This window comes from Vigna angularis, chromosome 7 (assembly GCF_016808095.1).
Source record: "Vigna angularis cultivar LongXiaoDou No.4 chromosome 7, ASM1680809v1, whole genome shotgun sequence".
In the NCBI taxonomy this organism is placed as follows: Eukaryota; Viridiplantae; Streptophyta; class Magnoliopsida; order Fabales; family Fabaceae; genus Vigna; species Vigna angularis.
This window is the reverse complement of record NC_068976.1, coordinates 2,442,119-2,456,910: the sequence shown is the minus strand read 5'-3', so window position 1 is coordinate 2,456,910 and position 14,792 is coordinate 2,442,119. Positions and strand designations below refer to the sequence as shown.

The 14,792-nt window shown below is 31.3% G+C and overlaps 1 protein-coding gene across 1 annotated transcript; it reads left to right on the top strand.

Annotated features, from left to right (window-relative positions):
- Positions 1-5,905: 5,905 nt before the first annotated feature.
- On the top strand, positions 5,906-13,448 carry LOC108336191 (phosphoribosylaminoimidazole-succinocarboxamide synthase, chloroplastic). The gene is made up of 12 exons (XM_017572532.2): positions 5,906-6,405; positions 6,489-6,590; positions 7,404-7,533; positions 8,319-8,411; positions 8,487-8,575; positions 9,045-9,125; positions 11,645-11,734; positions 11,832-11,921; positions 12,167-12,217; positions 12,299-12,345; positions 13,011-13,068; positions 13,143-13,448. The coding sequence occupies exons 1-12, from the start codon at positions 6,088-6,090 to the stop codon at positions 13,200-13,202; spliced, it is 1,209 nt and encodes a 402-aa protein (XP_017428021.1). The 5' UTR covers positions 5,906-6,087; the 3' UTR covers positions 13,203-13,448.
- Positions 13,449-14,792: the final 1,344 nt, after the last annotated feature.

Here is a 14,792-nt window from a genome sequence, read left to right as displayed (position 1 = left end):
ATGTAATTATTTAATCATTCAGTTGTTCATCAATCAAACACACTCATATTCAATGTTTCCAACATCAATTGAAACTCATTCCTTCTCAAGCTTATCATGCAAACATTATAATGATCTCATTCATTCATATTCATACTCATAATTGTTTAGGCATATATAAATAACCATTCAGTTTAGCAAAGATGAAAGGTCATACACATTTTATAATTAAAATTTCTAAACGCTTAGGAATATGTTACACTAGTGCAAAAACAATGTATAACGTCACACGTTCAACGTCCAACCATTGAATAACCAACGTTAAAAATGACCGATGACATTTCTGTAAATAAATGTAATTATTAGACGTCGTTTAGAATTGTAATTTGACGTCAATTTGTTATATTGGGTAAATTTTGCGAAAATGCTTGGCCCAATGTAGGCTAACTGAGCGCACTCTAATGAAGAAAAAACATAGTTAGAAATTTTGTAAACCATTTACAAATTTGGAGCAAAGTAAAAAAAATTGTAGTAGTAATTTATTTAGGACTGTTATTACATATTGTGCTTATATACATATAATTAAACTAACAATTATTAAAATATACAAATATAAGACATGGCATAAGACAAACACTAAGACATGGCATAAAACATGTGATAATTTAAGGAAAAGTCTAATCTAACTTTTTTAACTCCTTTTCTCAAACTAATGGTGACATAGTCATCTCAAGTTTGTCTCTCAAAATGTTGAATCTTGTATGTGTGAGAGGTTTGGTTAAACAAACTTCAATTTGATTTGTATTATGGGTACATAGGTTATTGTGACTTGATTATGAAGCACTTGATAATATATGTAGTGAAAATCTATCTTAATATGTTTTGGATTGAGCATGAATTACTAGATTGGATGTCAGTTTCTTGGCACGTAAATTATCACACCACAAAACTAGTTTCCTAAGCATAAAATGTTTCAGCTTACTTAGAATTGATTTGATTTAGGCTACTTTTATGGCTTGGTCAACCAAAGCTTTGTATTTTGACTTAGTACTTGATCGTGACACCATTTTTTTTCTTGATGCTCACAAGATTATTGTCTCTCCAAGAAACACACATTGTCATGTCATGGATTTCCTATCATCTATCCTAGTGGCCCAATCTGCATAAGAGAATCCAACAATATCAAGATTAATTGAGGGTTTGATATGAAGACATAAATTTGTTGTGTCATGGAGATATCTCAATATTCTTTTTATTCCTTACCGATGATCTATGGTTAGGGAACTATTAAATTAGTCGAGTTTATTAACGAAAAAAGTTATGTCTGGTCGAGTTTTGGTTAGATATTGTAATGTACTTATAACTTGTCTGTATATAGTAGGTTTAGCAATAGGTTCTCCTTCAGTAGTGAATTGTTTCCTTATTAACATTGGCGTGGGATAAGATGAAGTTTTTTCCATATTAAACTTCTTGAGTAGGTTTCTAATGTACTTTGTTTGGTTTTGGTATATCCTACCAGTATCTCTACGTACTTAAATTCCCAATAAGTAGTGTAGAGGACCTAAATCTTTAAGAGAGAAAACAATGTTTAGTTGAGTAATGAAAGTATCCAAGGACTTGTTGTTGTTCCCTATTATTGTTATGTCATCAACATATATGAGAAGAAGTATGATATGGTCAGTTCCATTAAGGACAAACAATGATGAATCACTTTTGGTGTTTTGAAAACCCCATTTTAATAGTGTCCTTCAACCTGCCATACGAAGCCCTTGGAGCTTGCTTTAGACTGTAGATTTCCTTATTTAACTTGCATGTGATCAAGCTTAGTTGAATCTATATACCCTTTAAGTTGATGTATAAACACACTTTCTTTAAGATTACCATTCAAGAATGCATTATTTATGTTTAGTTGCCTAACTTCCCAATTTAAATGTATTGCAATGGATAGAAAAATTCTTATAGTGTTGGATTTGATCACTAGACTGAAGGTCTCATCATAGTCCAAACTTGTAGTTTGTTGAAAATATTTGGTAACTGATCTTTCTTTTCTTCTCTAAATTGATCCATCAGCCTTGTATTTAGTTTTAAAGACCCACTTTGAGTCTTTGATGTTATTTTCCCCTGAAAAGAAGAGAAACAAGAATATACAAATATTTAAAGAAGAGAAGGAAGGATTAGTAATTAATCTTCCATAAAAGAAATGTGCTTTGTAATCCTTTTTCCTCTTGAATTCTCCTTTACATGGCTCTAGTTAGAGCTTCTATATGATCTCTAGACGGTTCTCCATCATTTGAGATGTCCATGCTCAAGTGCTTGTGCCAACTTCAGAAATCCAATTCGTGAGGGAGGCCTTAGGCACATTTATTGTTTGGCTTAAAACATTGATCATGTCATACTTTGGCCCACCAAAGGTACTATATTGTTATTTTTAGTATTTTTATGTAACATTTTATAAATAAATGATATATACCTATGAAAATATTTATTCCAGTTCTTTCGTCCTTAGAGGTAGGCCACGTGTCAACCTATTATCTATGAAGATGATGACATGGTAGAAGTAGATGATGATCCTCTAGGAAAGCTCGTGACGAAATTAAACAGGATGAATAGAGAATTGATAGAGATAGAGTCAGAGTTAAGAGTATTTGGCCTCTAGTGTCATGTGCTGTTGTACATTACTCTAAATGTGCACTAGAAGTCATTGGGAGAGACATAATGTTGAATATTTGAATCATACAACTATGATGCATGTAATATTTTTCATTGTCTTTCATATTTAAATCTAGGAATTGTTACTTTTTAATATATTTTTTTACTTTCTTGTTAATTATAGGTACATGGACAAAGTCATTGTGACCAAGGTTGGACTTCCATGTGTGGATTTATTGAACCTCAAACCATTTAACCTCTTGGAAACACACTTGAGCACAAACAAACTTATTTGCAAACATGGATGTGCTATTGAATGTAATATTTTATTAAGGTTTACTTAATTAATCGACAACCTATTTGTAGTTCATAGTAGGACCCATTGACAGCTAAGATAATGAACAATTGTATGGTTTTGTTTCCTGCTCAGGAAGATGAAACTTGAGTTGAAATCGATGTTACAAATGTATGCGTTACAGTTTTTCATATAACCTACTTAGTTATATTAATACTAATCTATGTTTCAAATGTTTCAAATTTAATTTAGAATTGTGGTAAGCCTAAAACACAACAAATTCAAATACTATATTCAAAGGTTGGAACTCATTTATCTTAAAGTTATTAATTTTCACATGTCAATTTATGACTTTGATATGTGATTATTTTCTTTGTCATATAACAAGCAGCCAGATGCATATGCATCTGACTATTATGTCATGTCTTGAATAAAAATCATCATTGGAGCAAGAATTAGAGATGATTGGACTGATGTAATAATATATACCTTTCATATATTACAAATCACATCAAACTTTAAACATCAGTATGCACACATAATGATGTTGTGTTATTTTTGCAGCGCTTCAAGAATCCATTACCTATAACAGATGACACAATGAAGAAGATAAGACAAGAGTGAACAATGTATCTATTGGAACAACGGAGTTAGGACCCACAATAGCAATTGTATTTTGCTTGAAAACTATCTAGAACAAGTTTTTTATTATTTTATTTTAGTTTTGTTTTAATAGTTTTAGTTTTGGTAGATTTAGTGTTATTAGTTACATTTTTTTAACAATTTTAGTTTTGAAATATAATCTATGTAGGAAAATTTTTTAACTGTTCTAAAGTGTTTTCTATTTTTCAGGTTTGGATAAATTATAAATATAAAAAATTATTCTAAAAGAAGACAACATTTGATGTCTGTTAGTGCATGAACAGACGTCAAATGTTGTTCATTTTTTGTTAAAAGTGACACAAATTGGATATCAATTTATTGTGATATCCATTATTAAGGGATGTCGAACTTCCTTATGACTCACATGTTTGGACGTCTATTTTTAATATCAACACCAATTTGATATCTTCGACTAAAAAGTCAAAATTTCTTCTGACATTAAATGTGAAAAATAACATAAGTCAAAAGGTTTTTTTATAATAATTTTGATATTTTTATCCAAAAGTGACTTAGTTTACTCATGTAAATAAAAAGTAATAACAAAAATATTTGTGGCAAATATATTATGGTGAAAACATTCCATAGTTGAAGAACTAAATGTAACGAAGTAAATGAGTATAAATAAACTTTTGTCTGCATTTTTATTATATGCATAGATTGTTTTATTCCAGTTTAAACTCTTTATGAAAATGTTTTATTAAAGTGTTAATTTGATTAGCCCCTATCACACTTTAATCTCTTTATGAAAATGTTTTATTAAAGTGTTAATCAGTTTAATCTCTTTATGAAAATGTTTTATTAAAGTGTTAATTTGATTAGCCCATATCACACTTTTAAACTATCTAGTAAAAGTTGTTTATTTTCCAAAGCTTTTGTGCAAAGTTTTGACACTGTAATATTATCTTTTGTGAAAACTTGTGTAAACTTCTTGTAGAGCTAATTTGTCATTTCAATGCAAACTCTAAGTTTAGGTTGAGAAAAAACAACATTAATCTTTCGTAAACGCATCCTTTTGTAAACCTACTGTGACTTAGACCCGAAAAAAATATTTGTGCCTGAAAAAACTTTTTAAAGAATAGACATGCAATTAATTTCAAAAAACAAGAAAATAGTAAGATAAAAATAATATTTAAACAACACTTGTATTAATAGAATCTGACTAGTTTACTAGTTTAGTCAATAGTTAGAAGAAAAATTAAATCTTTCTTTTAATGCAAAAAATGCATATGCAAATTTAATTTTACATTCGTTAAATTTAGATTATGATATCAAATAAAAATAAAATTATTCATGTGCGCAATATATATATATATATATATATATATATATATATATATATATATATATATATATATATATATATATATATATATATATATATATATATATATATATATATATATATGAGACGATAAACACATAACTAACTAATGGCTTTTCTAATTAAGAAAACTAATTACTTTTCTATGCATAATTTGAATCTAATGTAAATGATTTCATCTTGTCCTTTATGCAACATATTGTTACTGTAATAACGTATTGCTGACAACCATTTTTTTATATTGCAAAAACATATATAATTAAATGAAGGTAAGAGACTAAAAATTTTCATTATAAAGATGAAACAAAACCATTCCTTATTGAAATACTATTCAAACGTATGTAACATGTAGAAAGTTGGAAAATGAAAACCTGCAAAAACATGAAAAAAAAAATTACTGCTAAACTTTCTTTGATGTTATACGAAAATTTACAAAGTGGGATAATTGATTATAAAATATTCCTTTACTTAATTATATTTTGTTTATATGTTAATTATAATATAATTTTAATTATTTTAATACTTATTTATTAATATATTATGTTATAATAAATGAATAATTAAAATAAAAATATTCAAATAATTAATAATATAAATTAAATAAATTAAATATTTTATATAAAGAAATTTATTTTAATATATTATTATTTTAATATATAGCCTTTTATTTAATAGGATTAATGATAATTTTTCAATTTAATTTAAAATTTATGTTTAGTTTAATTTATATTTTAAAATTATTTACATATCACACTATTTTGAAACAAATATATTTATAAACTAATTTTTAAAAATATAAAAAAATTATCTTATTACATCAATCCCAATACAAACTTTCTATTTACCGAATCACCCATACTAATATTATGACTCAATATTTTATTTTGCCTTGTTTCCTAGGAAAAGAAAACACGTATATGACATATCCTTTTATTGTTTTTTAATATTGTTCTATTATTCTCATGTTACTTTGATTTGCATGTTTTAATTTTTAATTTCTGTCATAATTTTTGCCGTCCATTTTAGTTGCCTTTAGATATATTATATTACTATATTGCATATTTATTTCACCGTTCAATTCCATCAGAAGTCTCAAGTTGTTTTTTGGCCCTTCGCAAAACGCAACGCAACGCAACGGTAGTCAACACAGTAAGAGAAGCAGCTTCAGTTTCAGTAAACAATGGGCGATTTTACGGTTGCGTTAAACCCTCCCAAAACCTTCGGCCCCGAGATTCTACCACCCATCAGTCGCACTTCCGCGGCGGCGCGTGGGCGCGTAACCAAAATCTCTTTCAAACCGCACGGATTTCGAGCAATCCGCGCCTCGGTGATGCCGAGTGAAGGCCAGCAACACTCGTCTCTGGGAGACTCTCTCGTGAACAGTCCGCACAGAAACGACGTCGTTGATGTTATCAGAAGGAGCGCAATCTCTAACTGCCTCTCCGAAACTAATCTTCACAACACCGTTCCTGGTCTCCTGTCCAAAACCCGCGGCAAAGTGTGCCATCTTTGAAACCGTTATTTATTTATTCTCTGTTATGTGTCGTTTGGATTGAGAAATCGTTTGATATGTGTTTGAAGGTTCGAGATATTTACGACGCCGGGGATTACCTCGTTTTGGTGACCACTGATCGGCAGAGTGCGTTTGATAGGATTCTTGCTTCCATTCCTTTCAAAGGCCAGGTGTGTGGTTAATTCGGGTTTTGAATAGTGAAGAATTCTTTTCTGGTAGGTATTAGGATACTTCAATGATTAGATAAACGCTATTGAATTTTATTATGTCTGCAATCACTCGTGGTAAATTTGAAAACATTAGAACTTTTGAGTTTACTTTTTCGAAAACTTGTCAGCACTATAAGCTCATTTTAAATTGTTTGTTCTTTTGAACATATTGCTGTTTTCTAAAATTTTATCTTAGCATTTGAAGAAAACAATATAAGGGGATGAGAAAACATTTACCTAATTCTGTTTGTTAATTTCTAGAACACCTGTTTCTGAAATAGTTTTCTTAAAACTTATAGATTTTGGATGAAAAGGGAATCAGACAAACTGTATTTCTCTCTCTCAATTTTAGAAATGTGTATCGTGTGTTGTGTTATAGGCATGCCATGTTTTGAATTTTTAAGTTTGCCATATTGCTGCCATGTATGTGTCATATATAACTAACTGTATAAAGTATTCATGTCCAGTGTCATATTGTGTTGTATCCATGATTTTTAGCAGATAATGTAGAAGAAAGCACAGTTTTCATTTTGAGAGGAATAACCATTATCTGAGCAGGGTATTTGTATTTGTGTTTCTTTTTTGTTTTTGCTCTTAACATAACACTTTGTGGACTTAAGGGAAAGGAGATGATCTGGATCCTTAAACTAATTGTTTTGATGTAGAAGTTGTAGATGAATAAGAGGATGTGTGGAAAATTATTTTAGTTGGTGGAATGGTGGTTACTGAACACTTAGCATTTAATAACCTGATAATTTTCCCTCCCAATTGCAGGTTTTGAATGAGACAAGTTTGTGGTGGTTTGAAAGAACTAAGCAGATAGTTCCTAATGCAGTAGTATCGGCTCCGGATAAAAATGTTACAATAGCTAAGAAATGCTCAGTTTTCCCTGTTGAGTTTGTTGGTGAGTAACTTGCTAATCCAAACAATTTTTGTTGGCTTATTGAAGGATTTCGTTAATCACCTTTAGTTTGTGACTCTATAACATGAAAGAGTGTTATGATGTAATTGAAGTTTTTCTTTTTCCATTTTATTTTGTCATACCATATAATGTGATTTCTTATGTAAGAGTAAATGAGAGAGGTTTTTATTGGAGCAAGTGGGGGATCAGAGCTATCTTATGATATGTCTGAACTTAAATACTGAATTCTCACATAGTAGAATTTCTTATTGGAAATGCAAAGACTATTCTGAGAAGTGGTGAAAATAACAAAGATGGTTGGGCTTTTCAGGTTAATTATTACTTCACATCTTATTAAATGCTTTGATAGGTACTGATTGTTGATTAATTGGCATTTTACACTGGAGTAACTTAAACAGATGTTTTTTCTGCTAGGGAGATATTTTTTAATGTAGGATGTAGCAGAGGAGTTCTTTTGCTATAAAAGGTAACTTGGGAAAATAATAGATACTGTGGATATATCCTTGGCAGCATTTTGTTTAATTATTTTGAAATTTGGAAGAGAATCCATAAAGTTTACTTGAGTAATTGGGATACAATGATTGCTGTTCCCGGTTCATGAGTATCTAAATTTATTTTGGGTTTTTTCTGAAGATCCACATATTGTGTTGTGCCTTTGAAATTTAATTTTATTGTGTTTGTGATGTGTTGTAAACTATTTAAATCTTTTAAAAATGGAAGGTTTGGATTCTAACAACCATCTGTTGACACATGTTACTGGCTTGTAGCAAGAGGATTTGTAACTGGAAGTACTGATACATCTCTATGGACAGTCTACAATAAGGGTGCTCGGAACTATTGTGGAAATGTCCTCCCAGATGGTGGGATATCTCATTTGTGTCTCATTCTTAAAATATGTTTGTCCGTATATTTAATAGGACATTAACACATGACAGGAATGGTAAAAAATCAGAAGTTGTCTGAAAATATACTCACTCCAACAACCAAAGCTGCAGATCATGATGTTCCTGTCACTCCAGAGGAGGTATGATGCCTAGTTTTATTTCTTGCATCCAGCTTCTTCAGTATGGTTGAAGTTACAGCGAATGATGATCATGTTATAATATTGACTTGCATTATCAATTAGTTCCTACTCCCCTTATAAAAGAGGATGCTTGTGTTAAATCATCAATGGTGTTTCTTTTCAGTTTGCTTTACATTGCAGCTTTTATGTTATTATTTCTGTGAAAATATCATCCAAGATCAGTGACGAAATGAGCAAAATTATGATTGTAGATTTTCTTGTTAAAGGTGGAGTAGTGGACTAACTTGGTACGTTGGTAAAAGGAAGCATGAATAAAAGCCTAGGGTATCCTCATGATTATTAATAGAATATTCTTGTTCTTGGTGTTACTAAGGTGTGATGATGGAGTTCCACCAAAATGATTATCTTTTGATAACAGTGCTTTTTATCTCAAATTCTTACTTTCTTTTATGATGCATTTCCCTTGCAGATTATAGAAAAGGGACTGATGACTCAATCTGATTATGAAGAAGTGAGTGAAAAAGCATTATCCTTGTTTGAATATGGACAGGTAAATAACCTACGTTGCTAAGTCATTTTTGAATTTGGGAAATACAGGACACAATGAAGTGCCTTTTCACTGTAGCCACTAAAATCACACTTGTAAACTATGACGTATTTTTTCTTTTGCACAACAGAAGGAATAACTTCTAAATAATGTGGTAATAGATATAACTAACATTATATTTTATTTGGGTTACATTGGATAGATGATCTGTCAGCAACTCATTTTCAAACTGAAAAAGGGAGAAAAAAGACAAAAGTATTATGGTTTAAATTTTTTACGATGTTTGTTCTATAGTTAGGGCATACTTTTAGGAATCAGTGTGTAATGTAAAATATTACGTACCTGAGTAGGAAACCTAACCAGAACAACCTCTCACACACTCACAACACGAAACAGAACAATCAACGAATGATAATGGACGAATGAATCTCTTTTATTGATGGTAATATCTGAATAAACAAAAACAAACAATAATTGGGAGCATAACCTCCTTCAGTCACTTGGGAGCATAACCTCTCTCACAGGAGCATAGCCGCCTATCAATAAACTCAATAATCAAAAGCATGCCCTAAACAATAGCATCTAGCTTTATTTATATTAAATATTTCCCTAGAATATAATTCTATTTACTATAATTAACTTATATTAAATATTTCCCTAGAATATAATTCTATTTACTATAATTAACTTATATTAAATATTTCCCTAGAATATAATTCTATTTACTATAATTAACTTATACTGAATATTTTCCTAGGATACAATTCTATTTACTATAGTTAACTTATACTGGATATTTCCCTAGGATATAGCTCTATTTACTATAATTAACTTATACTGAATATTTTCCTAGGATATGACCTTATTTACTATAATTATTTCCCAGCCCAACCTAACTGTTGTCCCAGTTAGGATAGTCACTCTTCAATTGATCGGCTCCAGCTCTTCACTGCCTTCCGTTCGGCTTGCTTTCCCCTGTCTCCTACCGTTCGGCTTCAACTCTTCACCACCTTCCACCGTTTGGCTTGCTTCCCCCTGTCTCCTACTGTTCGGCTCCAGCTCTTCACCGTCTTCTACTGTTTGGCTTGCTTCCCTTTGCCTCCTACCGTTCGGCTCTCCTGCCTCATATCGTTCGGCTCCCCTTCCTTCTATCCTATCACCCAGTATCCTATCATAAAAATTGTTCTTCTCTGGAAGAGAGTTCCATGATACTTAATGATGTACATATACTCATCTCTTTCTTTCAAGTTAGTTACACCTTTGATTATGATATTAGGTGGTTCAAATACCAAGATGTCTTTGCTTATTCTGTAGACATTTATTTCTATATTGTTTTTCATATATTTGGTTCTTTCAGTTAACCCATATTTAGTGGAATAGTTAGTTAGTAAGGGAGTTGGGAGCTGAAGTAATTAGAAAAGATGGCATGTTGCCCATAAATAAAGAAAAAGGTTGAGAGGCAGAGACATTCTGTGCATTGTAAAGGAAGAGTCCAGCCCTCTCAAAAGTCCGTGGCCAGAATCATTTATACTCTTTTCTATTAATAGCAACCTTGCATTCTATAATTCTGATCCACTGTATTAATGTTATATATTTTACATGAGAGAACCTTAATTTTGAAATGTTTTTTTTTTTATTTTTTTTTTATTTTTGCTTTTTAGAAGTAAAAAGGTAAAAGGAGAGTCCCATTATCGTAGTGCTTTCTTAAGCCTTTTTAGATCTTTAGGAAGCACACAGGGTATGGGATGCATCATTCTTGAAATTATAGAATATATTGTATACACTAGTCAGCAGTATGTTGAATAATTAGCTTGGTCTGAAGTTCTCTCATTTTTGTCTTTGCCATGCATAGTAGAGAAGAAATTGAAGTTAGGAACAGATCATCATTCCTTAATTATAAAATAGATGGCTAGGTCCTCAAACTTTGTATAAGAAGGGAAATGTGTCTCTGTAAACGTTTATTAAAAAGACATTACTCAACTTGTATTCATCATCTTATGTAGGATCTTTGCTGAAGGCAAGTTATCAATTCAAAATTTGCATAAGTAAGAGCAACTTGCTCCAAACTTTATGTTATCATGATGTCAAACCACTTGTAAATACATTACTCAATCACTGAAGTCGTGATCACAAATCCAACAATACTAATATCAATTCAGTCATTTTCATCAGCAAAATATCTAAGAAATGCGGCTTTAGTGATCAGTTTGTTGTAACTTCAAGAACTGTAGTCCACTCAAACACCTTACTTGCATTTCTCTAATCTCATCTCTTCCATACAAATTTCATTTTTCCACAGTAATTGATGGAGATTTATGTGTAAATCATCACTGACTAGTGACCTAATTTTGATTATAAGATCTATTCATCAAAAGGGCCCAGTGTTCTCCCCCTAGGAATATTGGTGATTGATCCATTGATTGGTTGCTTGATCCTTTGTGCACAATCTATATTTTTACCGCTGTTAAATTATTTTTCCCTTTGCTTCGTATCACTTTTCCATTTGATTATTGACTTTGCAGCAAGTGGCTTCAGAGCATGGCCTCATATTGGTAGATACTAAGTATGAGTTTGGGAAGGCAAATGATGGTTCAATTATGTTGATCGATGAGGTACAACGATATCCGGACGGATAATGCTTATTGAACTCGTACATGCACTCATATATTAAGTATACAGATGTGATAAAATTCTTTTTCCAAATCCCAGGTCCATACTCCTGATTCAAGTAGATATTGGATTGCCAGTTCTTACCTGGAGCGCTTTCAAAATGGTCTTGAGCCTGAAAATATTGACAAGGTATTTGATGTGTATCAAACTTTAGTTTTTCCTCATGAAGTGAGTTGTTTTTCTTTCTAGAGTATATAGATTTAATGCATGTTTGGTTTAGATTATTCTTAGGAAAATATTTGCTTAATTTCAAGCTCACTCAAATAAAAATAAGCTGAACCAAACATGTGCTAAGTGGATGTATTACCTTTTGCTTTTTTTTATGAAATATAGATAGTCAGCAATTCCCTAATATTTAACAATCTGATTTTTAGGAGTTCTTGAGGCTGTGGTTTAAAAGTCACTGCAACCCGTATGAAGATGAGGTATTTACATTTTATAGTGCTAATGGTTTAACTTGTAAGTTGTAAAGATTGCATCACACCACACTGGTGAATTTTATTTAGGTCCTTCCCGATGCTCCCGAAGATCTTGTTTGTGAGTTATCCTGGCGGTATGTCTTCTGGCGCTAATTCCTTTTACACTTGATATACTTTGCATTGAGCTTACTTCTAGAAATGAACCTGAAGCAGTTATGCTCTGATTTTTCTTTGTAAGACGGTGACAGAAATTCTAGTGTCAGATTTATAATGTACAAATTTGAATGGAAGAATTGTACTTGTATTGTCCTCTTCTTTTCTTTCCCCCCCCCCCCCCCCCCCCCCCCCCCCCCCCCCTTAAATTAAAGAAATTCAATTTGGTGGATAAGGGACGCTCAATAATGAAGAAATGAATAAAACCACAACGGAAAAAAGTTCTTCATTTCCTTCATTTAAAAGCTGGCAAAGCTCTTCCATGCCAAAAACTCTAGTAGTTGCTCCTATGGATACTTGCTTTAAGCTGATGCTTTTATGTTATTTATTTCAGTTATATGAAAGGTTTTTTTTTCATTCTAAAAGGAAAACATTACATTCTTTAAGAAATTTTCTAACTGTTCCTTGCTAGTATGCATTAAAATGAATACAGTGATCATCAGTTTTCAGTGTCCCATTTTCATGACATGTATATGCTATTCATACATATGTGTGTGTGTATTGCTGTAAATCAACTTGTGTTTGATTTCGATACATTATTTATGTTTCATTCATTTAAATGATCATCATACTATTCTGCTGACAGATACATTTTCTTGTACGAGACTATAACAAACTCAAAGTTTGAGATGCCATTGACCGAGGTAATTCATAAATATGTATTTTTTAAACTATATTATTTAATGCAATCGACACTAATACACTTTTCTTCCTGCAGGAGCCTATACATGACCGAATTTCTCGAAATGTTGCATCTGCACTGTCATCTTTAAAGTAGCAGGAGGATTTTGGGGCCACATTGTAGCTCGTGTTGTAATCTCTTACTGTAATACATATTAAAACTAATGGAGAACTTCTCCAAACAATTTTTTATTTTTCTAAAGTAACTTAAAACAGAAAGAGAGACCAATTTTCAATGCTCTTCGATTACTTTCTAGATTGTCATGACGACAGTGGTCGGAAATTTGACACACTTGTTTTTCTAAAACAAAAAACGAATAAAGAGCTGTTTCTGAAACCAGAACCCAATGTGTTATTCTTTGTCTTGTATATTCCTCGTGACAACACTATAGGAAGTAAATTTCCTCTTCTTTTCTACCGTTGTTTAGCATTCATTCTACCTTCGGAAGGCAGGGCATGTTACTTGTGCGATTGTATCAGTGTGTCTGTGTGTCTTGTTATACTGTCTTATGTGTTACAATCCTGGCAATTTCAGTTACTGCCTTGTAATTTTCATATTTATGCTAAATAAGTTTTAAACTTTGACTGTAACTAATAGGTTTCTGGATTGGAAACCTATCTATCTAATGTGCATTCACTCACACTAAACAACCAGAAAAGAAAGTATAAACTGTATATATAGTAATTATTCACTCAACAATCTCCGAAAGAGCCAAATATTCTCCCCTCCACAATATCTAATGTGCATTCACTCACACTAAACAACCAGAAAAGAAAGTATAAACTGTATATATAGTAATTATTCACTCAACAATCTCCGAAAGAGCCAAATATTCTCCCCTCCACAAGATAAACTTTGATCCTGTCTTTACAATAAAACAATAAAAAAGTGTCCAATATCAGAATACAATAGATCTTTTATAGGAGCTTTATTTCCCGCCCAAATACTAATACATTTCCTATCATTACCCACGCCTGATGTGCAACCTTGTTGATGAGTGCATATTTATGTTCACATTTATGTTTTAAAATTCAAATTTTTGATGAGATTCTTGTGCTTAAATGATTGAGTTTATCGGGTTTGGAAATTAAAGAGACTTAAAATGTGATTTTAGTTGCATAAATTATTTTGGATAGTCTAATGCTTGTTGATGCAGCTGAAATTAAAGTTTGAATTGCAATTCTGAAAAGAAAGAAAAGACTAAAGTGCAATTAGAAGAAAGTTCTGGACTTCTGTGCAATTTTGAATAAAAAAAATGGTTAAAATGTAATTTTGAGCAAGTTTATTTTAAAAGATAATTTGGAGAAACTATATCTTAAAATATTTTATTTGATATTGTTAAATAATTATCTTATTTAACTATATCAATAAAAATCAAAAGATAGTATTTGTCAAATCTTTTTGAATCTAAAAAAGATATTATCAAATATTCTCAAAAACTGATTAAATATGTTGAATATTTGAAAGATATTAGATATTAGATATAAGATAAAAGATCTTATCAACAGAAGATTCAGAGTTCAAGCCCAATCAAACCCATATAAAGAGAACCAGGGGAGGCGCAACTCATTCATTCTTAGGCTCCTCCACTTGGAAGCATTTATCCACCACTCCTCTCATTTTATTTCATCATGTCTTTTACTCCATTCATGGAGGGCTAAGCTTCTAGTGCTATTCCACTCTAAT